Raw genomic sequence first — 22,990 nt, 5'->3', positions numbered from 1 at the left:
GTGGGGCCTGATTCTGCATAACCTGGTATGTTTTTCCCTAACACGTGATGCACATATACTAAATGAGGAGCTGATAGACCTGTTTTATGCTAAGAGATCAAATATTTAATTATTTAACGGTGGAATTTTCCAACTGATAGTGCTCGAGTTTTATTAGTTATTATCCTGAACGATGAAGGCTCGCCGCTTCTCCCTCAATACAGATTTTGTTACGCTTTATTGCTGAGCATGAAATAGGCAAATGCAATATGTTAAAATCTGGTTCATCCAGTTCAAGTGCTAAGGACTTCCTGGTAGACTATGTTCAGTGTGGTCGTTACTAAGGAGTCTTTTTTTTTTCTCTTTTTTGGTCTTATCCTTTCCACTGTCCTTAATGGCGAGGATCTTAATGTTAATTTTGGCCCATTCACAATTCCAAATTCCAACGTGGGCATCGGCAGCGCGGAATGTACCCAATTATCATGGCACACAACTCCAATCAATGGATCCGGAATGCCCGATGCGATGCGGTCAGCCATTGGGAGCCACGCCGCGGGGACTGCAGTAGTCCGGACCCCATGCCTGCCGAGCGTGCTCGTTCAAGGGGGGAGGCAGGAGCTGAAGTAGTTTCCTCTCTGGTGGGTGATCCCATCCGTGTGTGGCACTCTTTTCGTAGGAAAAAATGTTGCATTTGGGCACGACATCTTGATGGATTCAGTGCACGGGGTGTTCCTCCTGGCCGCAACGTTTAGCCTGCTAACCACCCCTTCTCATAAGTTATGCTTTGCATTGATGTGCACTGCCTTGCATTTATCTCCTCTTTTTTCTCATCCATCAAACTATTTTATCGTGCTCTATCACGTTCTTATCTTGCTTGATTTCAATCTTATTTTTTTGCAATAGGTTGCCTTTGATCTGCCGTCAGAGTCTGTGTTGGTCTTGATTGAATATGAATATTGTGCAATGAGAAAAAATAATAATTTAGAAATCCATTTACAAATCCAGTACTCAGATTGTTCAAACAAGTAATTAAAGTGAATGCATAAGCGTGAGCATTTCCAATTACGAATTTCGTAAGCCGACCCTTGAGACTGTGAGGAATGTATAGTGAAAACAAAGTTGGTTTATCTAGATAGTTTTTCTATGTTTACCAAAAGGAGACGCTAGTTTTATGTACATAGTTTTTATGTGTTTACCTTTACCTCTAATATGTTTTTTTTGCTGGTTTTGTGCAGATGAGAGCAAAGCGGTGTTTTATACTACCTTGTTTTGGCCTGAAGCACTGACAAAGTTTTGGCAGCATGGACAGATCGGCTAGCCGTCAGCGGCAATTCTGGAAGGGGTTTGCCACATAGTGCACTAAATATTGCGATGTCCGCAATCAGCCAGCAGCAGCGCTTGAGAAAGCTGAAAAGGTGGCGGGAAAACAATTATGGATGAATTTATCGCTAAGCAGGTACTTAGTTCTACTCTTTCGGTGTTCATGGCAGATTTCTCTTGTTATGCTATTAGTTCTACTCTATTTCGTTGTTCATGGCCGATTTCTCTTGTTATGCATATCCAGAGCTGCTTATGTAGTTCTGCATTTTAGTCTTATAGTTTTTACGTTTCAGATAATATCATGTGATGGGTTGATGGTGCCATTAAGGAATATGACATAATCAAAAAAGAAATTGAGTTTGAATGAGGCCCTGCTGTGGTTCTGCCGTATCTCTTGATGTATCTATTTCGTTATTCTATACATCATATAATATTGTTCAAAATTTTGGTATCTCTTGATGTATCTATTTCGTTATTCTATACATCATATAATATTGTTCAAAAGTTTGTTGAAGCTTTTGTTACCTTTCTTGCTATTCTCAGCTCTAAGGCGACCACGCACTATTATGTAATTGAAGAGTGGGAAGTTCATGGAGAAAAAGATCGTTGTGTTACCAATGATTCTTGCTACCTAATTATATGAACCGCCTCAAATCTGTCAGTTGGATGAAATTGATGCGGACCTGGATCATCCTTACATAGAAGCTGATGGGGAGAGGTGGAGCTGGTGGTGTCCTGGAGGAAGATGGTCTTCACCTTCATATTTATTCTATCATTAAAAAATATTCATTGATCATGATATTTTTTAGGTAAGCATTATGATTATTGCGCATCTGTTACTATAACATATCTGCGCTATACCCACTTTTATAGCATTTATTAATTACCTTAAAAGATTCATGTTGTGTGTGCACTTGCCAGAACCGTCTTTCGAAGAAATGAGTTTGATAATCTTTCTTTCATAGTGTTTAGGTTTTAATGTGTCCGTCTACCTGTTTGTCTATCTGTTTTAACGAGACGGAACAACACCCTATTTTCAACTTATTTTTTAGTCATTGGACTGACATTTATATGCGAACAAAATCTGAATGCTAGAATGACCTGTATGTATGCACGAACATAGTTATATATGATTTGATTTTTACATGTTTTCAAACACCCCTCTTACTTTAACCTCCCCAATAAGTAGCTAGTAAAATTGATAAGTTCAAACTTTCCCTCTACATGGTTCAATAGCAGCTCATCCCTCTTGTTTCAGTGATCCAAACCTTCAGCAATTGAAAAGATACCATCCAAGTTATTATGTTATTCTCATCTACACACCTTCCTTATCCAATTACACATATCCCTTCTCTAGGTTCTAACTAAGTTTTTTTTTGTCTGTACACATAAAACAGGGCACTATACACATAAAACAGGGTACTGCAATTTGATATTGACTTTATTTGCATGTTACATGTCTTCATATTCAGGAATGGATGACATAGGAAATTGACTGTGAGTGACTGATTCTGCTTTTCATAATATTATGCACATCAGACTTTTTTGATAAATTCATCTTGGTTTGATAAATTACATATATAAAAGCTTCGGCAGTAGTCTACTTCTCTAGCAACTTACTATTTACAAATGTTTTCCAGGGAGAGCTCTTTCAGGGGTGGTGACAATGCATGTTTGGCATGAACATGTCGAGCAGAGGTGAAGGCAGACCATGAGCATTTTGATCACCGATGGCCACAGTTCCACGGAGCTGCTAATTTAACCTCTTACAAATGGGTCCTTTGTTGTCCAAGGACTAATTAATATAAGTGGTTGTATTCAAATTAGTGAGGAGTGTAGTATGGGGAGGTTCATAACTATGGAATATAGGTTACAACTCTGCAACTGCAAGTTCAGTAAAGCATGTAAGCACGATGTATAAGGAAAATAAGCGACGAGGTTAACTCTCCTGGCAAGCAATTTATTCCGATGAAACACTCTGGCAGTTGCATTCTGTTTCTCCCACGTGAACCTTCCAGCAGCAATCTATTGAAGTGGAAATGGTCCAAAAACTACTTGCATTCTGGTACTTGCATTTTTCTCCCACCTTGGTTCTCCTAGCTCAGAAACTGATTTTATATCTATGTGCAGCATTTGGTCTCTGTAAGCAACACGGTGCCCATAATAAGGAGATGTCTGACTCAATGAGTTATATATACATCTGGTCTGAAGCAACAAATGTAATTTTTTGTACAATGAATTTTATCAGCAACTATATGAACAACTGTAACCAATGGGCACAACAGGCCCTGTATGTTAACCAGCTTTCTTCATTTCTAGGTCACACTGTTCGACACTCACGGTGGCCTTGAGACCGGGGCACAACTCCTCGGCATAAACTGGCCATTAGAGCATCTCTAACAGAGCCCATAAATCCCGCTGGAACTGAATTTTTCCGGCGGATTTACGGGTTCGGGCCGAATCAGTCGCAGAACGGAGGCTGAAAACATGTGCCGACCCGTAAAAGAAGTTCAGGGGCCCGAGAAATTCCCCGCACGCCCCGTATTAAAAGGGTTCGCGGAGGGGAGTTCGGTTCGCAAGACGCTACTCCCCTCCGCCGTTCCTCTCCCTCCGCTGCCGCCACTCACCATTTTCCGACGAGCAATCCAGCTCGCCCAAGCCAGCGACCCAGCGCCCGCCACCACGCGATGGCGTCCCGTGGAGGCTCCGACGGGCGTGCCACCGGATTGGGCGGTGGCGACTCGCCGCCGCGTCCGCCTATCTTCCGCACCGACGCCGAGCGGCGCAAGTGGAACCAGAGCGTTGGTGCGCGCAAGCGCAGCGCCCGCCGGTGGACGAACTGGGGGCTCACGCCCCCAGGGAAGCTCGCGCGCTACGGCAACGCCGGCGAGGGCTCCTCGTCCGGCCAGTCTAGCCGCGCACCGCGGCTCCCCGTCGCGGAGAGCAGCGACGAGGACGACCTCGTCCCCGCGCGGTCGCCGACCTTCTCGCCGGGGACTACGTCCACGGCGGCGACAAGGAGGAGGCCGTCCTTGCACAGACGAAGGCCGTCAGCGAGGTGGAGGCTCGAGCGCGCTTCCGCTGGGAGGAGGCGGACGCCGTCCACCAGGTCCGGGGTACGAGGCCGCCCGCCGGGAGGCCCGCGTCCGCCGTGTCAATTCGAGCTTGACGCCGACGACGCGTGAAGATCTTCGACAACAGCGTCGGCGCCTTCTGCCGCCGACAAGCTGCGCCACCACCGGCACCGCCGCGCGCCATAGGTCATTATAGGCCGCATTTTGCTTTAGCTAGGTCGCCCTTGCTGGTGTACCACTAATTTAGATTCAATTTATCGAACAATGTAAGTATCGATGCTCAGTCGGAGCATCTATGTCATTTCGAACTATGATCATCGCCTAATTTACCCGCGCCTTTTTGAATTCCGCTGTTCAGTTCCATTTTTACGGTTTCTATTCTGCGCCACTGCGAAAATCGACAGAACTTACGTTTTCGGTGAACTGAACTCCACTTTTTCACTTCGCTACTAGAGATGCTCTTAACAAGAAAAGAAGCGAACCCTAATAAGGTTTGACGGAAGTTAGACCAGTGATGAGAATTCACATAACAGACTCCCCCACGGCCGGAAAACATACTCCGCAATAAGTGTTGTTGGGGTGCAATCTGAAGCACCATATACTTCCTCAAAAAAGACAACATGAGAGCAACCGTCCTTCTCACATCTGAGTTTGGATGATATGAAATGCTTGTTTCCAGAAAGAGCAGCATTTGCACACAAGACTAAGAATCCTTTTGGATATCAGCAGCCCTGCAAGAAAACAATGCGATAAATGAACAATTCTGAATACATCTTCGATTAGAAGTTGAGAGAAGCTAGTGCAACTAAAGTTGAGCATTGCCGTACTGGGTGACTGGGTGTTATGTTAATTGTTACCACTACAAAGTCGCTACGAAATATGCAAGGGCATAGGTAGCTGACAAAACCAAAGAACTTTTGTTGTCCTAATCTATTATATACTAAAAGCAAAATAAGGATGTTTTTTGAGGCACCAGGTTAATCCACATATGCTTAAAATATATTAACCATAGATTTTAATTTTAACGTTTGAGATTAAAAGATAAAAAGTGTTACGTACAACAGTTTAGCTGTACAAAGAAAACTTATTGCACGTTTGAACCTACATAGGTACGTTTTATATTAACAAAGGGTATGATCGATGTATTACCTCATTTTTTCTGTTACACGTGTGACGTGTATGGAATAGACCGTACGTGAGAAAACAAAGAGATCAGTCTGTTTGAAAAGAAAAAAATGATGCATGTTATGTTTCACAAAAAGAGTCCCGTAGGATAGCTTCCATATACAATATAGATTGGACTCAGCAGATTGAATTCGGTAGGATAGCATCAAAAAAAATTAAAACGGGGTGCTTTCACGTGAAAATATGTATCTATTGTTATATACAAAGAAAACAATATAAGAGGCCGTATCTGCGCTAGATCATCGTGTTAGACATGGACTTGGAGCAGTCGTATCTGCTAAAAAAATGTAACAGCCGTCAACTTGTGAATAAAAAAAAACTTGCTGAAACCACGTGGTACTTGTGACTGATTCCTCTTTTTAATCTAGACAACCTGAGATTTTGTAAATGAACATATAAGTTTTTCCAAAGTATATCAAAATTGATAAATTAATACCCGTGTATTTTGTCAGTATTGAAGTTTTCGGTGGTAACGTTGGAAAAAAAATCGTTGGCCAGCAGTATTACCAGTTTTTGAAGATATATGTAAATATTGATCAAAATATTACCTGATATTTCCAAATCAAATTTATAAATTTGTCCGTAATTTTTCAAAATTGATAAAGTATTGGAATACCGGTATATATCTCTATACTAGATTTTTCCGGTGGTAAAGTTGGAGAAATTAAAGTTCGCCAGCGGTATTAGAAGTTTTCGTAAATAACGGTACTAATCATAATACCGCCCGAGATTTTCCCGATGAATTTATAAGTCAATTAAAATTTTATCAAAACTCATAAATTTTGCCAGGAATATACAATTGCCTAAAATAGAGACACCCAGTGGTACAGTTGGAAAAAACACCGTTGGCAACGGTATTACCAGTTTTCGTAAATAGCGGTACCACTTATCAACATACCACCTGAGCTTTTGCAAAAAAAAAATTCAAAATTTATCAAAATTCACAAATTATTTGAATATCCTTATATTACGCCAGATATATACGGTTGTCTAAAATAGAGACACCATGTTAATCCAAATACACTAAAAAAATACTCTATTGATCTTTATTTTAACGGTTGAGATTAAAAGATAAAAAGTATTGCGTACAATCATTGGCCAATGGTATTACCGATTTTCGGAAATATCAATAATACTGATCAAAATACCACCAATTATTTTGCGAACATATTTATAAATAATCCAAATTTTATCAAAATTCATAATTTGAATACCGGTATGTTTCGCCTACAATATACGGATATCTAAAATAGAGACACCATGTTAATTCATATATTGTAGATAAATATACTTTAATAGTTATAATTATTACGTATAACATTAAAATTGTACAGATGAGTACATGGCACGGTAAGTCCAAACGAAAACTAATGGCTATAATGGGTCAGGCACATGTACGAGTTTTCCGCTGACTACAAAGCTAAAGAAAAAAAACAACAAGTTACATGATGACCATGCATTGTACGACTGTATCAATAGAGTTTGGTTGCGGTACGACCTAATAACGCTGGCCTCAACCTAATAACCTCCTCTAATGCTTCGTCTGAATCACAGCTTCAAACAAACGCGTAGGCGTAGCACAACTTAGACAGCAATGTGGGTGCTGGTGTATCAGTGTATGTACACAGCGGAGGTAGCATACGGCTGCACCCATGCAGGACAAGTGCATCGTTACATATTAACATTGTTTTGGCCTATGCATAAAAACATCGGTTTGGCTATTTGGCTACCAGCACAATCGGTCTACGGGTTCAGGCTTGGAGTGGTGAGTTTGATACATCCGAAAGGTATGTTAAATATTAGCTTAAGTTTTCATGAGATAATTTTAGTTGTATTGTAAGAAATTATATATACAGTTGTAATTTGTGTGGAAACTGAATAAAAATTTAGTTTTCACAAGCTAATTATAGCTTTTTAAAGAAATTCAGATACAATTGTAATTTTTTTTGCCATGTATACAGCTGTAATTTGTGTGGAAATGAATAGAGTAATCACTACATAATTTATTGTTAGCTTTTTATTATTTATCTAGCTATGAATAAGTGGAGATTTGATATATTTATTTTGCAATGTTGTGCTGTGATTATCTGGTGCATTTAGATTCTCACTATTGAATTATTAGAAAGTCGTATGGCATGCCAATCACCCACAAATTAAGTATTACATATATTACCTTGCATCATGATTTTCTATCTGCTTTGAATAATATTTTTGGTGGTAGTGGAGTAGTATTATTTCGTATCACATAATACGAATTTCAAAATAATGTATGAAACAAAAATTTAATTCTGCAATCTCAGGTAACTAAAGATGGTGCCCTCGCATTTGCGAGGGCCACTGTGCTAGTTTCTGTAAACAAAGCATGGCTGTCTCCAACTCTCCATGGCCAAATTTGCACCTGAGCAACTTTAAGCCTCTAACAAACAATACGCATAATTACAGAAATGTTGCCCCTGGTGTTACATGTTTACTGAGGACTCGCGATGCAGGCAGAGGCGGACATCCGCTTCGTCCGCCGCTAAAACGGCCCAAACAGCGTAGAGGCCAGGCCACATAAGCGGGGCGGACTCAAGGACAGTGCCCACTTGGGCCACCAGGGGTACCCCACCACGCTGGTTGCCACGGTCGGGCCGGCGCGTCGCTCGTCGCCGCCCAGCATATGATCATCTGCATAGCTTGTCACCGCCCTGCACCCCGCTCCTGGCCGCCCAGCGCCTTCCATCTGGTTAAACTTCTGATGACGTAGTAGTGATGAGTACTTTCACTTCTTCATCTGTTTAATAAATTCATGTCAATGTTATTATAGTCTACCTCCTCTGGAAGCACATTAAACGGGCAACAGCTGCAACAGTTGGGTGATGCAATGATTGACAAGGAACAAATCCATCTGCTGGTTGTTGCAGAGGAAGAGGCTGCCTTGAAAAGGCTGCAGTTGAAGAAAAAGAATACTGATGATGTTGCAGAGGATGATGTTCATATGGTTATTTAGCTAGCTTAGTCTTGACCAATATTTACTAGTTACTACGGACTCTAGTGATAGGAAACCATGAATTGGGAAAACTATTTTACATTTTGTGTAATATGCACAAAGGAATCAATGGACTATGTAATCATTTTTGTACTAATTTTATGATGATGCAAGTGCCGGTTCTGGACAATAAAAATGGTGTTTTTTTATGTCTCTGTGACTGAAACAGGGTTTAGTTCATACAAGAAACAAGTGTCGTTATGTTCGTTAAATAGAGCTGGCTGGATATAAATAACTAGTCAGGGTTGTAATGCCTGCAACATAATATGTACATCTCTGCAAATTAAAATGTACATGAGATTTCTAAACCAACCAACAAGGTTTAGTTCATACAATCTATACACTGATGCTCTATGAATATATAAGATATGCCTGTGTTCTGCATTTCTTGATTACTTCAGAGAGAATTAATTAAGCTAGGTGAGGTTTTTAGCATTGATGAGAAACATCACAATGTAAAGTGTTGCACTTGCAGGAGGGATTACAATGACACCGTTGCAACAACATCATCGGGGCCAACAACATGAGCTGGATGGAGCGCTCAACAATGGAGTTGATCTTGGTGCCATACTTGCTGGCATATGTGTCAACTTGTTCTTTAGGGGGTGCATTCACGATACTTGCAGGTGTGACACTTAGAGCTATACTTGCTTCAGAATTCTGAGGGTTCTTTTGTTGTTCAGAATTTCCTCAAGAGTGATTATTTTGATATTTTCTGACTACCCTTCATTTCAAACTAAATATTCTGATCCGTCTTCACTTAAATTTCCATATATGACTCAAAATAAAATGAAACTAATGCTGGAAGTACATGAAATTCACTTTTTGACTTTTTGTTAGCTTGCGGTCTACTTAAAAGCAGCTACAATTTTTTGTATGAAGTTCACCACTTCAAAATCAGCAATACATGGAAACATGTAAAGAGCTAGAAGAAACATACCGACTTCTTCTGCAAAGACTGCAAAGACTTCCAGACAGAAAAGCACCCATCCACCATATCCTTCCTGAAATGCAGTAGTACATAGCAGTGAGCATAAAAGCGTAGAGAAGGTCCAAGTGCTTCATCTGGAAAATTAGATTTAACAGTTATGCTGTGGATCAGTAAGAAAAGAGAGTAGGACAAAAAAAAACATCTAAACAGATTGTGAGGAGCAGTTACGGATAGTGGCGTTGGTCTACTGCACCTTAGTAAAGATGATACTGCTTTGCACCCTTCACTGCAACAGAGGGCATCATTCATGTATCAAATAGCATCTAGATACCAACTCGCATTCACACATTGACAACTCGGACATCAATACCAGGCTCTGTGGTACGATTAGAACCACAACCCAATTGAACATTTCTGGTGTGATATTTGTTCATCAACTGTCCTGCCTCACTGAATCGACCCCTTTTAGTAAGTGCGGAAACAATTGGCCAGTATGAGTGATGATCGGTCACACTACAGCCACTAGACTCAGTTGCAAGTAGAATTTCTTTGGCCTCGTCAACTCTTCTTTCATCGCAAAAAGCTTTAATCAGGGTATTGCATGTAACACTGTCAGGAACAACACCTAATCTCAGCATGGCATTAAAAACAATCCGAGCTTTATCTACTTTCTGCATTTTGCAGAAACTCAAAATGGGGGCATTGAAGGAGTATGCATCAGGAGTAATACCATCTATTTTCATTTTACTAAGAAGATCAATAGCCTTGTTAACATGCCCTGCTGAACAAAGCCCACGCATCAGTACATTATAAGTATGAGAATTTGGTCTAACACCCCACTCTGTCATCTCCTTGAAGCAATCAAACGCATCATCCAGTTGATGGGTATGACATAGCCCGTCAATGAGGGAGGTAAAGGTAATGATATCTGGCATGAACCCATGCTCCATAAGCATCTCAAGAACAGCCTTTGCATTATGTACATCCCCTAACTTTGAATAACCATCTAGCAGTGTATTAAAGGTCACAAGGTTAGGAAGGAAACCTTTCTCTCGCATCTGTTCTATGATCTCCACTGCCCTATCCACTGCACTTGCCTTGACAAAGCAATCTATGACCATGTTATAGGATGCCACACTGGACAAGAGCCCATCCAAAACCATGCACTCTAAATACTGATTTGCCTTTGAAGAACTTTTGCAGTCTACTAGTAAGGATTTGATAACCATGATGTAGACATCAAATGCAGGATTCCCACCTTTCTTCACGAAATCATCAAGCAGCTGACACAAACTACTCAACTCCAGGCACTTCATGGCACATGAGACCACAGTGCCAAATGTTGCATTGTCGATGAGATAACCTCGAGTGTTCATCTTCTTCGCAATCTCAACTACCTCTTTGGCCATCTCGTTCTTTGATAAGCAGTAGAGCATAGTATGCCATGCACTTGGGTGCAGAGGTGGCTCGCGGCCTAGCCACTTACTCAGCATCTCATACGCCTTGTATCTCCCCAAACACCGGAACACGCCATGGACCAACGCCCTGTACGAGGCCTCATTCGGCGACACGCCCTTCTCATTCATCGTGCTAAACAACTGAACCGCATCCTCTGCTCTGCCGGCATTGCAGAACCCGTCGACCAGCATCGTGTACGTGAACACGTTCGGTCTGATCCCCGCGCCCTCCATCTGCCTCACCAGCCGGAGCGCCTCGTCGATGATCCCACGCCGACAGACCCCGTGGACGAGCGTGTTGTATGTGAAGCAGTCCGGCTGGCACCCATCCGCGGGCATCTGCTGGAACCTGAGGTACGCGGCGTCGACGGCGCCGGCCCTCACAGACGCCGCGATGAGCGCGTTGTACACCGCGGTGCTGGGCCTCAGCCCGAGGCGCGGCATTTGCACGAACACCTCGTGCGCGTACTGCGCCAGGCCCAGCCTGCCCCAGCTGGCGATCAGGGTGCAGAGCAGCTCCTCGGAGACCTCGCAGCCGCAGCCCCTGACCTCCGCCACCAGCGCCGCGGACAGCACCACCGGGCCGCGCCGCCACAGGGCGTCCTCCAGGGCCCGCCGCACCGAGGCGTCCCGCGCGAAATGCGTCCCGAACCGCGCCGCCCAGACGTAGAGGCGGACGCAGAGGAGGGGCTCGAGGGGCACGGCGGCGTGCAGCACGCGGACCACGAAGCGCGGGCCTAGGCGCGGCAAGGCGGCGGCGAACTCCGAGTTGAGCCGCCGGAACCAGTCCTTCTCGGCCAAGATCGATGCCGCGCGGGCCGGGTCAGCGGGCTCGGCCGGTCCCCGGCCGGCGGTGGTGGAAAGGTGGGATCTCGGCGGGTTACTACAGGTTGAGAGATGGCCGGGGCGGCGGAGGAGGAGACTGAGGCGCCGCCGGCTTGCCATCTGCATCAACTGGGCGGCTGAAGAGATTCAGACCATTTTTTTGAGGAGTGTTTCCAGTTTTACTGCTGAGTGGACAGATTGCCATTATGAAATCACTTCAACAATGCAAATTCAAAATGTATGACCATGGAATTTTTCAAATTTTGACAACGGAAGATTAAAATCCTGGCTCCAGATTTTGACAACAGATTTGGAGCAACACGTTACCATGATTCAAGTTTGCAGGGTCAACATTGGGTTTATTCAAGTCCACGAATGAAACCACATCCAATATGATACTGCAAAAGAAAAATCAATTATGTTGCTGTAATGTGATAGAATTTGAAAGATGTTGAGGACTCGATTAACTTCCAAGACACACTAGTCAGCCACGAGTAATATGCAAGGAGATTATCTACGGTCTAGATCACTGAACTTCACCTACTACCTCCATCCTTAGACAAGTGTAGTTTGAACTTTTGTTCTTAGTCAAATATTTTTAAATTTGATCAACATTATGAAAAAGAGTAGCAATATAACATAAAATCAGTATGTCATGAAACTACATTTCAAAACGGATTTAGTAACACTAATTTGGTGTCATAAATGTTAACACTAATCAGTATGTCGAGCGACGATACAGATGAAAGTCCTGCATGACTTGTTGGGCCGGTGGCAACGGCGCCCACGGGTGTCGTGCCCTTCTTTGGAGGCGTCACCGAGGAGTGGGTGTCTCGTGCGTTCTCACCTATTTTGGTAGCTTCTCTAGGCGAAAGCCTAGGGGCTAGGTCCTTCAGATCGGCACGATGGCGGCGTCCCCGACGTCTTCCCTCTATTGGGAGTTTCGCTTTTGAGACACGGCTTGGAGATCCTGGGACATTCCTCCGGCGCTCGCCGCTGTCGGCGCCATGCCCATCATAGATGGCGACTCCAAGACGATGCCTTCTCAGGGCCGACCGGGTTCCGCCATCTTCTCCTTCCTTGGTGCATCGACAAGGACAACCCTTTTGGAGTTGTTGTTCTTCGAAGGTGTCTAGCATCGGTCGAGATGCAGTTTTGTGGCTTAGCTTAGGATAGATAGGTTCTTTCGTTTCGTTGTTATTTTGTTGGTGGTGGCTGTCTTCGGAATAGCTGGTGTGAAATTTGTGATACGTGTGGTAGTCTTTTTGTACTAAAATCCATGCCTTCTATAAAGATATGGTACACCTTTAGCGGACCCTGAGAAAAGATATTGCTTCACCAGGTTGATTTTAGATATTTTCTCGTGGTTGTTAGAGGAGATTGTCCTTGAAATATTTGTCCCCGACCAAGCTGTTCGTTCGCTTTTCCCTTGCATACTTTAATGGATGTGCGCCTACACAATTATTGGCATTGCGGCTCAAATTAAAATTATAAAAAATTCTTCGTTGGTATTGTTTTTGTCTAGCTTAGAACACAAAGTAGTTTGTAATGGTATTTTACAAGATTGTAGTATACATCAAGGGCTACCTCTAGAATTTTGTTTCAGATTTTCTTGAAACTTCAAAACTTGAATTTTAAATGTTTAAAAATAAATAGCTACATGTAGCTCCTGAAGACTGCTTATATATATCTACCGTGTACTACTGGCTTCGATGAATATATATGGTATTAATTATAAAATGAAATACACCCATCATCGGCTTTAAAAAAAGACACTATAACAGCAGCACCGTGTATCCAGTTTCGGATCAGAGCGTGCAGCACAAGTGGTTTACAGTGCATTACGACGAAGGTTCTTTTCCACTTCCCCAGCACTTGCCGCGGACTTGGTAGGTCTGCCCGCGTTCCGATGGATCAGCCTACTCCCATCTTTGATACTAGCATCTCATGGGGGAATGATTAATTAATTTGCAGTTTGCAGAGGGCCTCTCGTGCCTTTTAAAAAACCAACTTCAGTCATCAGCACTAAGCGGAGTGAGTGTGGCTGCCACAGCACCGGCAGTAAACCACTTACTCTTCGCGGATGATAGCCTGCTGTTCTTCAAGGCAACTACTGGGGGAGCGACTGAGCTCAAAGAGGTTCTCGACAAGTACTGTAAAGCGTTGGGACAAAGTATAAATATGGACAAGTCATCTGTTTTCTTTAGCAAAGGTTGTCCAGGAGTGGTGAAAGAGGGTATCAAGACGGTCTTGGAGGTGCAAAGGGAAACTCTAAGCGAGAAATATCTTGGTATGCCATCAGATGTTGGGAGATCCAAGAGTGGGGCGTTCAAATATCTGAAGGATCGGGTCTGGAAAAAAGTGCTAGGATGGATGGAACAACTACTGTCTGTTGGGGGCAAAGAAATCCTAATCAAGTCAGTAGCTCAGGCAGTGCCTACGTTCTCCATGTCGTGTTTCAAGTTACCTCGAGGTTTATGTGATCATATCAATGCCATGCTGCGTGGCTTTTGGTGGGGAAGCAAGGATGGCAAGAGAAGGACTTGTTGGGTTGCGTGGGAGAAGATGACACAACCAAAACATGCAGGCGGATTGGGCTTCCGCGACATTGAGCTTTTCAACCTCGCCTTGCTCGCCAGGCAGGCATGGAGAATACTTCAGCAACCATCAGCCTTGAGTGCCAGGATACTAAAGGCGGTGTATTACCCGGGAACTGACTTGCTATTAGCCGGGCTGGGAAATCACCCATCCCAGATTTGGCGAGCGATTCTGGAGGGGCGGGACGCCATGAAGCTGGGCCTCATCCGTCGAATTGGCAATGGAAAGGACACTGAGGCGTGGCAGCACAATTGGCTACCCCGGGATGAGAGGTTATCTCCGATCGCGCCAAGGAGGAATGGGGCGCCACGCCGCGTAAGTGACTATATTGATCACACTACAGCCACATGGAATTTGGAGAAGGTGGAAGAGTTTTTTCTCCCCATGGACGTGGATGTGATCAAGGGCATCCCGCTATGCATGCGTAATCAGGAAGATTTCTGGGCATGACATTTTGAGAAGAATGGCATCTTCACGGTGCGCTCTGCATACAGACAGTTGGTCCATGTGAAGAGAACAAGGGAGGATTGGCTAGAGAGGCGTGCTGCCTCATCTAGCACAGCTGAAGAAGGGAAGTCGTGGACAAAGCTGTGGAAGTGTGAAGTTCCCTCGAAAATTCGAGTTTTCCTCTGGCGGTTAGCCCAGTGCTCGCTGCCGACGGGAGATGTTCGCCACCACAGGGGCATGGCTCAGTCAAAGGCATGCTCGGTCTGTGGACAGGAGGATTCATGGCGTCACTCGTTGATTGAGTGCACCATGTCTAGGTGTGTGTGGGCACTGTCCAAACCCACCATTGTTGAGCATATAAGCATAAAGGCGGAACCATCGGCCCGCCAGTGGATTTTCTCCATGATGCATTCTATGGACCATGACGAGTTTACGATGTTGGTGGTCTCTCTTTGGGCTATCTGGCACGCAAGGAGGAAGCTCATCCACGAGGACATTGCCCAGAGCCCGTTGACCACTCATCATTTCATCGAGAGCTACCTGGCTGATCTACAGACGTGCAAGGGTAAGCAGAAGAGCCAGCCGGGGGAGAGGTGTTGTGCGCCGACGCCCAAGTGGATCGCACCTCCGCTGGGACTGTGCAAAGTTAACACGGACGGGGCCGTGGCGAAGACGGCGAATAGAGGTGCGGTGGGTGTGGTCTGCCGATCACAAGAAGGAACCTACCTTGGAGCCTCTGCGGTGGTCTTTGAGGGGATCACACACCCAGGGTGCCTCGAAGCAATGGCGTGCAGAGAGGGCCTAGCACTTCTGGATGATCTACACGAAGGGGATGCCGTGATTGCCACGGACTGCCTGGAAGTGGTGAAGGGTTTGAAGGAGGCAAACATGGGCATCTTCAGCCATGTTCTCCAGGAGATCAAGGAAGCAGCCACAACGCGCGGAGGGGTGGTGTTTCGGCATGAAAATCGACGATCTAATGGCGAAGCCCACAGCCTAGCACGGCTGGCGACATCCCTACCAGCCGGACGGCATGTCTGGCTAGGAAGAAGGCCTGAGGGCTTGTTATTTCATGTAAACATCTTAGCTTCTGATCAATAAAGAGGTTGAGGGGTTTGTTCTCAAAAAAAAAAAAAATAATTTGCAGTTGACACGGTCAACTCAACTGAGTACGTTTCATGTACAGGCATTAGCTAAAGAGTCAAAACACCAGTTTGACCAAGTTGTACCACCAACTCTCACGTTGATCACGTACGCGCCTAAACCTAACAATCTAGCACCTACATATACACCCCCAGAATATCACTCCATACAACACGATCATCATCTCCTGGCCTCCAAAGCCTTTGAAACAAGCTAGTAAACCTCAGTCTCCACTCTCCGGTTTCCACCAGTCTCTTTAACTCACATGGCAACCAGAGCTCTCCTGGTTATCGCCTTAACTGCGGCGGTGCTTGGGACGGCGCTCGGCGCTAGCTACACCGTCGGCGCGCCAAGGGGGTCATGGGACACCCAGACCAACTATGTCCAGTGGACCTCCAACCTGAAGTTCCGTGCTAGCGACCAAGTGTTGTTCAGGTACTCCCGAGCGGCGCACAATGTGGTGGAGGTGAGCAAGGCAGACTACGACGCGTGCTCTGCCTCTAGCCCCATCGCCTCTTTCCAGACCGGCAACGACATCGTCCCGCTCACGGCTGCTGGCAGCAGGTACTTCATTTGCGGTGTTCCAGGGCACTGCGATGGTGGCATGAAGGTCCGTATCGACGTTGAGGAAGCAACCCCTAGCGGTAGCACCGGTGCCTCGTCGCCTGTGAGCCCTCGTGGAGCCGCACCGACGGTGGCGCCCATGCCGAGCGGAACGTCACCCTCGAGTAGCGGTAGCGGCCAGGCGATGCCTCCGTCGAGCTCAGCGGTATCTACTGGGGTTGGATCACTAGGGCTATGTTTGGGAGTTGCCTTCACAGCCGGTCTGATGGTCTTCTACTAGAGAGTGGTGTTTCTTTTACTATTCTCGACATTTAGCCGATCTCATGTATACTTGAATTCAGAGCATCGGTGTTTTGTACCTTGATTCATTATTACTATTTGATTTATAAAGTGGAAGAGCTATTTTCGATTAATTCGTACCACGAAGCATACACAATGATTTTTGTATATATAATGAAAACACAAAATGCACGCAATTCAGTTTTTGTTACTGAACAGAACATACTGTACTGGACTTACAAAAAAAAACATGGTCTCAATTTACTACTTTTAAGAAAACTAGAGGTAACATATAAAACTCTAGAAACAAGGAATGTTACCATTATCTTTCAAAGTCTCGTGAAGCACGACAGATAGGGTTGTACTAGTCCCGTGTCCTGGCAGAAGTACACTGCAGATAATGTTTGGTCTCGGGTGTAGCCGAGGCCTACTTAGTAGTCGCGTGCCTGTTACTCGCCTGTGATGCCAGTGCGGTTATACTAGCGTGTAGCTTTTGAGTATGTGACTAGCTATAGTTTCCACGTGTCGAAAATCCAACGTTTTTCCTACTAGTGTTATCGCTAATTAATTAGACATTTTCATTTTAATTAATAGATAAGGCAAATCTTTTTCCTTCGTTTAAAAGAAATCCTACATGTTGTAGAATTTCAAAAGATGCTGACAAGCCGATTAAATTTGAAAACTCATGCATAAGTCATCCCTGAATAAAACTCAACAAGTAGAATATCTAGAGAAACTTGATTTCCAAGAGTGAAAACTTGGGTGAAACACTATACTAGTGATAAAACTTAGTGACAAAACTGACGACAGTAAAATGCAATCCTGGAACACATACGACACATTACGACGAAGATTCATCTCCAAAAACTTGCTGCAAACTTGGTAAGTGATCCGGCCTCCTGATCGATCGAGGAGCAGCGTATTTCCCATTCCTAATCATCTCATGGCCTCATGGGTATATGATTAATTAATTTCCAGCTGAAGACGCAATCAACTGGGGACTGCGCATGTTGATTTCCAAGAGTGAAAACTTGGGTGAAAAACTATACTAGTGAAAACTTGGGTGAAAAACTATACTAGTGATAAAACTTAGTGACAAAACTGACGACGTCTATAAAATGCAATCCTGGACACATAAAACACACAATCCTGGACACATAAAACACATTAAGAGAGACAGAAACTGTGAGCCCGTTCCCCCTCGTCGCTCCCGTGGGCGACGGGAGGGAACCCTAGCCGCCACCGGCCCAGACCCCCTCCCCCTGCTCCTCCCTCCCCTCGCCGCCGCCGGAGGGCGTCGCTGGGCAAAGCCCGGGCGCTGGCGGCGGCGGGGATTCCTCTCCCCCTCGCGCGGAAGCCTTGGCGCGGGCCGACGCGGCCGGTGAGGGCGGCGCGCTCGACGAGGGGCGCGGCGGCGCGGCTGCCTCAGCAGCGGCGTGGTGGCCTCGTGGTGTGGCGGCGACCCCGTGCCGGAGGCGGCGGCTGCCCTCGGGCGGCCACCAAGTCCGGCGGCGGGCGGCGCGGCCAAGGCTGTAGGGGTGGCCAGCGACGGCGGCGGCGGCTGGGGATGGCGGCGACGGCGCTGGGGCAACGGCGACGGCGCTGGCGGCAGGTGGTGCTGGGCGGCCGGAGTTGACATCATGGCGGCGCGGGCTTGCTGGCTCGGATCTGGGCCCTTTGGGCCCGATCTGGGTTTGGCGGGCCCCGGCCGTCCTGCCCTCCAGCGCCTGGGTGCGGCCAGGCACCTCCTCCTTGTCCGTCCTTCTCGGCTCCGAGCGCAAGTGCTGCTGCTCTGGCCGGGTTGGGCGGAACCCTACGCCATCTTGGCGTGGCGGCTCGTGGCGTCCGCTCGGCGCTGGTGACAAGGTGGACGATGCTGGGTGGCCGGCGATGCTCTCTGAGGTGGATGCGTGCAGTCCCGCAGTCCCGCAGCGACCCACCCCATGGTGGCACCTGCGCCGCTAGCGGCTCAGTAGTGCCCCTCTTAGGCAGCATGTCCCTTTGTGGGCATGGCTGCCCCCGTGCTGGCGCGCTGGACGTGCTGCCGGCGGGTTGCGCTACCAAGGCTAGTGCTTTGAGAGAAAAGGGTCAGCGCAGGAGGTCTTGGCGATGGATGATAGTGCCTGCAGTGGTGAGGATCCATGCTCTGGGCGAAAGCCCTGCCTTTTGGGGCCGGTGACGGCGACGCCTGAGGGCGCCGTTTTCCTCTTGTGGCGTCACCGAGGAGTTTCGGCACCTCCCTTGCCTAGGGTCTCATGTTCCGGGTGAAAACCTCAGATTTGGCTAGCCAAATCGGGCGACGACGGCGTCTTGGATGTCGCACCCTCCTTGGAGGCGTCGTCTTGGGAACTTGAGTTCGGGCCGTAGATCTTCCTCGTGGATCTCAGCGCTGACCACATGGGAGGTGTCTTGCGATGCAGGTAGCGCGCCAGCCTCTCGAGTAGTATCGCGGTGGCTTGCGCGATGAGGATCTTCCTCGATCAGCGCGAGCATGCCTCTGGATGAGCAGTAGTGGGCTGGCCTCTGTGTTTGTTGGCGGGCTGCTGAAGACTGCACGCTTGCACGTCTGTCGAGGTTGCCGGAAGCTAGCCGCTGCGCCGACGGCGTTCCTCGGATTTGGGTCGAGGCCGGAGCAGCAATGCTCCCAGCTGAGCCGTGGTGGGCTCGCGGGATTCAGGTGGTACGCGTCTTGGCTGCAGCTGGCAGGTTCTTCGTAATTTCGACGATGCGCGAGCACTGCGACTTTCATCGGCAAGGGTTCTGTCTTGCGGAGGAGCTCACTCTGTAGTGTCCTGGAGGAGCACTCGACGGATTTCGGCCTTTTTATCGTAGTCTAGTTTGAGTGTCGGGTGTGTACTGTGGGTGTCGGCCTTTTCTTAGGCTTGTAATGTAAACTTCCTTTCTATCAATGAATCGAAACGCAAACCTTTTGCGTTTTCGCGAAAAAAAAAATAAAACACATTACGACGAAGATTCATCTCCAAAAACATGCTGCAGGCTGGTAGGTGTTCCGGCGTCCTGCTTGATCGAGGAGCAGCCCGTATTTCCCATCCTTAATCATCTCATGGCCTCATGGGTATATGATTATTAATTTCCAGCTGACGACGCAGTCAACTGGGGACTACATCTCATGTACAGACGGGAACTAATTAATGAGTCTAAACACTAGTTTGACCCAGCTATACGACCAACTCCACGCTGATCACGTACGCGCTTACACCTAACGATCAAACACCTATATATACACCCCCACAATACCACTCCATACAACATCATCCATCATCTGCTCGCCTCCAAGCCTTAGAAACAAACTCACAAGCCAGCAAATCTCTTAGTCTCCACTACATCTCTTCAGATGGCAACCAGAGCTCTCCTCGCCATCGCCGTGACCTTAGCGGTTCTAGGGACGGCCCTCGGTGCCAGCTACACCGTCGGCGCGCCAAGAGGGTCATGGGATATCCAGACCAACTATGTCCAGTGGACTTCCAACCTGAAGTTCCGCACCGGCGACCAGCTGTTGTTCAGGTACTCCCGAGCGGCGCACAACGTGGTGGAGGTGAGCAAGGCAGACTACGACGCGTGCTCTGCTTCCAGCCCCATTGCCTCCTTCCAGACTGGCAACGACATCGTCCCGCTCACCGCCGCCGGCAGCAGGTACTTCATTTGCGGTGTTCCAGGGCATTGCGATGCTGGTATGAAGGTCCGTATCGACATCGAGGAAGCAACATCCGGTGGTGCCCCGTCGCCTATGAGTCCTCGTGCAGGTTCAGCTGCGCCGGCGGTGGCCCCCATGCCGAGCGCAGAGATCACACCCTCGACTAGCGGCCAGGCAATGCCTCCGTCGAGCTCAGCGGTGTCAGCTGGGGTTGGATCAGTGGGGCTATGTTTTGGGGTTGTCTTTACGGCCGCTCTGATGGCTTTGTACTAGAATTAGCGAGTGATGTATACAGTTTTCTTTTTTACATGTATACTTGGATTAGCAGCATTGGTGTTTTGTTAGTACCTTGATTCTTATGATTTGATTTTATTAACAAGTGATGAGCTATTTCTGATAATTTTTCATACCCTTTCACTGGTGTAAAATAAACATACCAGAAACCTTTGGGATGCATACACACATAATGATCTTTTCGGTATATAATGGAAACCTCGAAGGCGCACATTTCAGTTTTGCTTACTGAACATGACATTCCGTATCGATCTTGAGGAAGCAACACCAAGCGGCAGCGCCAGTGCCCCATCGCTTGTGAGCCCCCGCGAACCGGCACCAGCGGTGGCACCCATGCCAAGCGCCACGTCGCCCTCGACTAGCGGTAGCGGCCAGGTGATGCCTCTGTCGAACTCAGTGGTATTGGTTGGGGTTGGATGATCACTAGGGCTATGTTTGAGAGTTGCCTTTACGGCTGGTGTGGTGGTCTTCTACTAGAATTAACGAGTGGTGTTTCTTTTATTCTTTTCGACATTTAGCAGATCTCATGTATACTTGGATTCATAGCATTGGTGTCCTGTACCTTGATTTAGTATGATTTGATTTATTAAGTGGAAGAGCTATTTGTGATAAATTCGTACCACGAAACTTGGTAGCTCGGGCTGGGCTCCGTCCGAGTCAGTTTTCAACTGGGCGCAAATTTGCTCGGCTCAGGCTGGCTCGTTTGTCCCACAGGCAAGAAAAATAGGCGCGGTTCGGGCTTTGCAGATGCTCGACCGAGCCGAGCCTGCTGAGCCAAGAGCCTCAAAAAGCTCAGGCGGAGTAAAGCTCGCTCCGAACATCTAGCCTTATTTGTGACACAAACATCCAATAATGATTTTTCTATGTATAATTAAAACATGAAATATACGCCATTTAGTCTTAGTTACTGAACACAGAACAGAACATGCAGTCTACCATACATAGTTTACTTTAAAGAGAAATAATGTAGTAACCAAGAGGCAACATATAAAACTCTAGAAACAAGGAATGTTATGATCATCATTCAAAGTCTCATGGAGCACTACCAATGGAGAATCTAAATTATATCACCTTTTCAACATCACACAATAACTGAACTAATAAATCTAGGGCATGATCTCCTTTTGGCGAATACCGTTCACGGTTCTTTTCGGAAGGGGAGGGAAAGTAGAGAAAATATCACCTCGTCGGTGAGCACAGGATGTGTCGCCCCAAAGACCAAGGGCACGAGGTGTGTAAGATTCAAAAATCATGAATATTATAGTCGTGTTATCGACGATTACGTCATGAGCGGAAGGATAGAGAGTAGGGCACAATGTGGGAACCATCGGGACGGGGAGGCACAAGTTACCAAGCTTCGGATCTCACGGCGATGGCAAGACGTTACTACTACTATAATTCACAATTAGGGGAATGTGTGCGCTGTTACAATGATGAGATTATGTGTGCCCCATTGTCGTACACGTTAAGCATTCCGCCCGGTCTAGGTAGGTATGGATCCTCCTTGCGTAATCCTAGCTGGACTTTCCACCTTGGTCAATCCGCAGGTGGGCCGACCGGTTAGGCCATAGGTCCAATCAGCATATGTGGGCCACCTAGGCTTGCCGGTATGAGACTATGTTGTGGGTATACCTATTTAGACCCCCCCCCCCCCGGTCTTCAAGATCCGCATGTTCTTCCGCCCATATCAGGTCGCACTTGTATTTATGTTATGAAGGATCAACAAAGAATCTCAAAGGACGCCCAATAATATAGGTTTCCGTCTTGCAATGAGGCGGAACATAATCTTTTCCTTAGACCCAACTCAGACGGTTGGATCCAGGGAATATTCCTTCCAATGGTCACTTTGCGGAATTTTCATTTCTTCTGTTGAAAGGCATCATTGTGATCTTACCAAAAATCTGGGGCGAATCCTACGCTTCACCTTGTTAGGCTTCAGATTAGGCAATTTAAATGGTAAAATGCTTTGTGGCAAATTTCCCACTAGGGCACTAGGACACGTGTCAACAATCTAATGGTAGAGACGTTTGAGTTCCCACGGTACCATGCGATACACACATCTCTAGCTCTTCCTATAAATAGTGTGGAAGGGTAATGGTGAAACCAGTCTCACCCCCCCCCCCACCCCTTGGCCACTTCTTATCCGCACAGCGCCGCCCAGGAGCTTTCAGCTCACACCGCTAGCCGTCGCGTTGGAGCTTTGTTGAAATC

At 46.6% G+C, this 22,990-nt stretch overlaps 5 protein-coding genes and 2 long non-coding RNA genes across 9 annotated transcripts; 5 read left to right on the top strand and 2 right to left on the bottom strand.

Moving 5' to 3' along the window:
- The first annotated feature begins 1,377 nt into the window (after window positions 1-1,377).
- On the top strand, window positions 1,378-3,273 carry LOC127299278 (uncharacterized). Of its 2 annotated transcripts, XR_007850363.1 has the most exons (4): window positions 1,378-1,435; window positions 1,843-2,108; window positions 2,697-2,796; window positions 2,940-3,273. It is a non-coding gene; the product is annotated as an uncharacterized lncRNA (long non-coding RNA). The 2 variants fall into 2 exon arrangements; XR_011744807.1 differs by having other exon boundaries at window positions 1,843-2,796.
- Window positions 3,274-7,896: 4,623 nt separating this feature from the next.
- LOC139830015 (uncharacterized) lies at window positions 7,897-9,546 on the bottom strand. 2 transcript variants are annotated; one of them, XR_011744806.1, is made up of 3 exons: window positions 9,527-9,546; window positions 8,370-8,484; window positions 7,897-8,292 (listed from the first exon to the last, which is right to left on the bottom strand). It is a non-coding gene; the product is annotated as an uncharacterized lncRNA (long non-coding RNA). The 2 variants fall into 2 exon arrangements; XR_011744805.1 differs by lacking the exon at window positions 8,370-8,484 and having other exon boundaries at window positions 7,897-8,331.
- LOC127299277 (putative pentatricopeptide repeat-containing protein At3g16890, mitochondrial) lies at window positions 9,545-11,919 on the bottom strand. The gene is made up of 2 exons (XM_051329224.2): window positions 9,771-11,919; window positions 9,545-9,651 (listed from the first exon to the last, which is right to left on the bottom strand). Exon 1 carries the CDS (start codon window positions 11,917-11,919, stop codon window positions 9,859-9,861), a length of 2,061 nt encoding a protein of 686 aa, XP_051185184.2. The 3' UTR covers window positions 9,545-9,651; window positions 9,771-9,858.
- A 2,061-nt stretch (window positions 11,920-13,980) lies between these two features.
- LOC139831491 (uncharacterized mitochondrial protein AtMg00310-like) lies at window positions 13,981-14,847 on the top strand. Its single transcript, XM_071820781.1, has one exon. The coding sequence runs from the start codon at window positions 13,981-13,983 to the stop codon at window positions 14,845-14,847; it is 867 nt and encodes a 288-aa protein (XP_071676882.1).
- Window positions 14,848-15,081: 234 nt separating this feature from the next.
- Window positions 15,082-15,945, top strand: LOC139831490 (uncharacterized). The gene has a single exon (XM_071820780.1). It carries the CDS (start codon window positions 15,082-15,084, stop codon window positions 15,943-15,945), a length of 864 nt encoding a protein of 287 aa, XP_071676881.1.
- Window positions 15,946-16,188: 243 nt separating this feature from the next.
- On the top strand, window positions 16,189-16,949 carry LOC127299275 (uclacyanin 1-like). The gene has a single exon (XM_051329223.2). It carries the CDS (start codon window positions 16,253-16,255, stop codon window positions 16,829-16,831), a length of 579 nt encoding a protein of 192 aa, XP_051185183.1. The 5' UTR covers window positions 16,189-16,252; the 3' UTR covers window positions 16,832-16,949.
- A 3,163-nt stretch (window positions 16,950-20,112) lies between these two features.
- LOC127299274 (stellacyanin-like) lies at window positions 20,113-20,892 on the top strand. The gene has a single exon (XM_051329222.2). It carries the CDS (start codon window positions 20,186-20,188, stop codon window positions 20,756-20,758), a length of 573 nt encoding a protein of 190 aa, XP_051185182.1. The 5' UTR covers window positions 20,113-20,185; the 3' UTR covers window positions 20,759-20,892.
- Window positions 20,893-22,990: the final 2,098 nt, after the last annotated feature.

Source organism: Lolium perenne, chromosome 5 (genome assembly GCF_019359855.2).
Source record: "Lolium perenne isolate Kyuss_39 chromosome 5, Kyuss_2.0, whole genome shotgun sequence".
Lineage (NCBI taxonomy): Eukaryota > Viridiplantae > Streptophyta > Magnoliopsida > Poales > Poaceae > Lolium > Lolium perenne.
The sequence above is the reverse complement of the archived record's forward strand: the minus strand, read 5'-3'. Positions and strand labels throughout refer to the sequence as shown.

What these genes read in the sequence shown, in the direction of transcription:
- LOC127299274 (XM_051329222.2), top strand. Translation starts at nt 20,186, where the DNA reads ATGGCAACCAGAGCTCTCCTCGCCATCGCCGTGACCTTAGCGGTTCTA.
- LOC139831490 (XM_071820780.1), top strand. Translation starts at nt 15,082, where the DNA reads ATGGCTCAGTCAAAGGCATGCTCGGTCTGTGGACAGGAGGATTCATGG.
- LOC127299277 (XM_051329224.2), bottom strand. Translation starts at nt 11,919, where the DNA reads ATGGCAAGCCGGCGGCGCCTCAGTCTCCTCCTCCGCCGCCCCGGCCAT.
- LOC127299275 (XM_051329223.2), top strand. Translation starts at nt 16,253, where the DNA reads ATGGCAACCAGAGCTCTCCTGGTTATCGCCTTAACTGCGGCGGTGCTT.
- LOC139831491 (XM_071820781.1), top strand. Translation starts at nt 13,981, where the DNA reads ATGGACAAGTCATCTGTTTTCTTTAGCAAAGGTTGTCCAGGAGTGGTG.